This window comes from Nicotiana attenuata, unplaced genomic scaffold (genome assembly GCF_001879085.1).
Source record: "Nicotiana attenuata strain UT unplaced genomic scaffold, NIATTr2, whole genome shotgun sequence".
NCBI lineage: Eukaryota > Viridiplantae > Streptophyta > Magnoliopsida > Solanales > Solanaceae > Nicotiana > Nicotiana attenuata.
In genome coordinates, this window is record NW_017670412.1 from 135,205 (window position 1) to 138,444 (window position 3,240).

Here is a 3,240-nt window from a genome sequence, read left to right on the forward strand (position 1 = left end):
CTAACTTTATTCCTTTATTCTCTATCATGTGCAAATCAGGTGTAGTGAGGAACTTCCTTACTTATTCCCTATTTACATCAACGGTTCTTGATCAAAATTCTGAGAGCCTATGATGCTCACACGTGTCACTGTGTAAGGTTCGAATTAAAAGACATTGAAGACCACATGTGAGATCATTTACATCCTATAGTCCGAAATTGCTATGGCATGTGTTTGGGACTCTTCTTCCCCTTCTCTAATTCTTCATCAACGAGCAAAATATTTTCAGCAAAGATATCATGGGGTTTCTTCTTCTCATTATTTGGGGAATCTAACTCATCCCATAACCTTTTCAAAGTTGTAAAATATCCTGCAATACTACTATTACCCTGAACTATCTTAGCAATTTCCTTTTGTAGGTGATAGAGTTTGGCTCTATTGGATTGTCCAAACCTATGCTCAAGACTATTCCAAAGTTTCTTTGCGGATTTGGAATAAACCACACTGTCTCCTATCTCTTTCGTTAGAGAGTTTAAGAGCCACAAGGATACCATGACATTGGACCTACTCCACTGTGCATGATCCTTTGAATCCAGGAAAGGTTGATACGAAACCCCATTGATGAACCCTAGCTTGTTTTTGGCTGATAATGCAATTAGGATTGATCTTCTCCAGCCGGGGAATCCTCTTCCATCAAAGGGTGAGGTGACAAGAGTCATTCTAGGTGCATCTGAAGAGTGAAGAAAATATGGGTGTTTCACATCATGATTCACAGCTTGACTGGTTGAACCAGAAAGGGAAAGAGTGGGTGAAGGATCCGTTCTAGTCATGATGATAGATGAAGTTGAGCAAAAAAAAAAAGACAAAAATTAGACGATGAAGTTCAAGGATTGAGCAGAGATCTGCTCTGATACCATGAAGGAACGAAAGAATGAAGGTACAGAAATTTTCTTTCTATATTTCACTTTTCAGTGTAGCCTGTATTTATACATGTAAATGACGTAAAGAAAAATACAAAAAATTAACCTATACTAGCCACCTGTACAATTATCAATCCCTATGCCTAACTAACTTTACTCATTTATTCTCTATCATGTGCAAATCAGGTGTAGTGAGGAACTTCCTAACTTATTCCCTATTTACATCAACGGTTCTTGATCAAAATTCGTAGAGCCTATGATGCTCACACGTGTCACTGTGTAAGGTTCGAATTAAAAGACATTAAAGACCACACGTGAGATCATTTTCATCGTATAGTCCGAAATTTCTATGGCTTGTGTCTGAGACTCTTCTTCCCCTTCTCTATTTCTCCATCAACGAGCAAAATATTTTCAGCAAAGATATCATGAGGTTTCTTCTTCTCATCATTTAGGGAATCTAACTCATCCCATAACCTTTCAAAGTTGTAAAATATCCTGCAATACTGCTATTACCCTGAACTATCTTAGTAATTTCCTTTTGTAGGTGATAGAGCTTGGCTCCATTGGATTGTCCAAACCTATGCTCCAGACTATTCCAAAGTTCCTTTGCAGATTTGGAATAAACCACACTGTGTCCTATCTCTTTCGTTAGAGAGTTTAAGAGCCACGGGGATTCCATTCCATTGCACCTACTCCACTGTGCATGATCCTTTGAATCCAGGGCAGGTTGATACCAAACCCCATTGATGAACCCTAGCTTGTTTTTGGCTGATAATGCAATTAGGATTGATCTTCTCCAGCCTGGGAATCCTCTTCCATCAAATGGTGAGGTGACAAGTCATTCAAGGTACATCTGAAGAGTGAAGAAAATAGGGGTGGTTCATATCATGATTCACAGCTTGACTGGTTGAACCAGAAAGGGAAAGAGTGGGTGATCTGTTCCAGTCATGATGATAGATGAAGTTGAGCAAAAGGAAAGACGAAAATTAGACGATGAAGTTCAAGGATTGAGCAGAGATATGCTCTGATACCATGAAGGAACGAAAGAATGAAGATGCAGAAATTTTCTCTGTATATTTTGAATTTTCAGTGTAGCCTATATTTATACATGTAAATGACATAAGAACAATACAAAAAGTTAACCTATACTAGCCACCTGTACAATTATCAATCCCTATGCCTAACTAACTTTATTCCTTTATTCTCTATCATGTGCAAATCAGGTGTAATGAGGAACTTCCTAACTTATTCCGTATTTACATCAATGGGTTTTCATCAAAATTCTAAGAGACTGTGATGCTCACACGTGTTACCGTCTAAGGCTCAAATTAAACGACACTAAAGACCACATGTCAGATCATTAACATCGTATATCCGGAATTTCTAGGGCTTGTGTCTGAGACTCTTCTTCCCTTTCTCTAATTCTTCATCAACGAGCAAAATATTTTCAGCAAAGATATCATGGGGTTTCTTCTTCTCATCACATACTTATTTAATGTTCACTCTTTTGTTAACGAGTTATTACATGACCAAACATAATTTGTTTATCAAATACTATGAAAAAAACTTGCCAAACATAAATTATTTTTCTCTAAAACCACTTCGGAAATACTATGTTGATAAATTTCTTTACAAAATAAGTAATTTTTAGAAGTCAAGGATGGATTGCTATTGATTATTGAGGTTTGGAGCAATTGTATGTAGTTATAGCCAGGGTGACCACCGGCATCTCATATAGCAAGGAACAAGTGGATTAGGGCTTTTGAAATTTCAATTAGTTCATTTAAATATACGTGTAATAACACTATAATACACGTTCACAACAGGTGGATTAGGGGTTTTGAAATTTCAGCCGATGATATTTACTACAAATTGGTCATGCACACACCTTAATTGAGCAACACAATTTTTTGCACTGGTTTCAGCTTTTGTGTTAAAGTGGAACATAAGAAATAGAGTTGGAAAGCCAAAATGGAACAAGGTAGAGATAGAATGCCAAAATGAAAAATGGTGCCAACTTGAGCCGAATGAATCCTACACTCACAGTCAAAAGATGCATATGGCCCCATCATAAGAAGTTTCTGCATGTTGAACTGTATGATCATTTCATATAAAAGCCCAAAAAGTGTGAGATAATATCTTTTTATTTACATAATTAATTATATTTTCAACATGTCAGCTAAAATGCAAAGTTGATCTAATTGCATAAATAATACAATTAGTATCATTTAACTTTGCAGATGCATCAGTGCAATTGCGGTGTGGAGCAAGAAATGTGGTATCAAGTACAATAACAAATGGATCGGGAGTATTTTCCTTGGTGGTGGATCCTCGTGTAATT

At 36.7% G+C, this 3,240-nt stretch overlaps 1 protein-coding gene across 1 annotated transcript; it reads right to left on the minus strand.

Annotated features, from left to right (window-relative positions):
• Positions 1-200: 200 nt before the first annotated feature.
• LOC109239070 lies at positions 201-809 on the minus strand. Its single transcript, XM_019405576.1, has one exon. The coding sequence runs from the start codon at positions 807-809 to the stop codon at positions 201-203; it is 609 nt and encodes a 202-aa protein (XP_019261121.1).
• Positions 810-3,240: the final 2,431 nt, after the last annotated feature.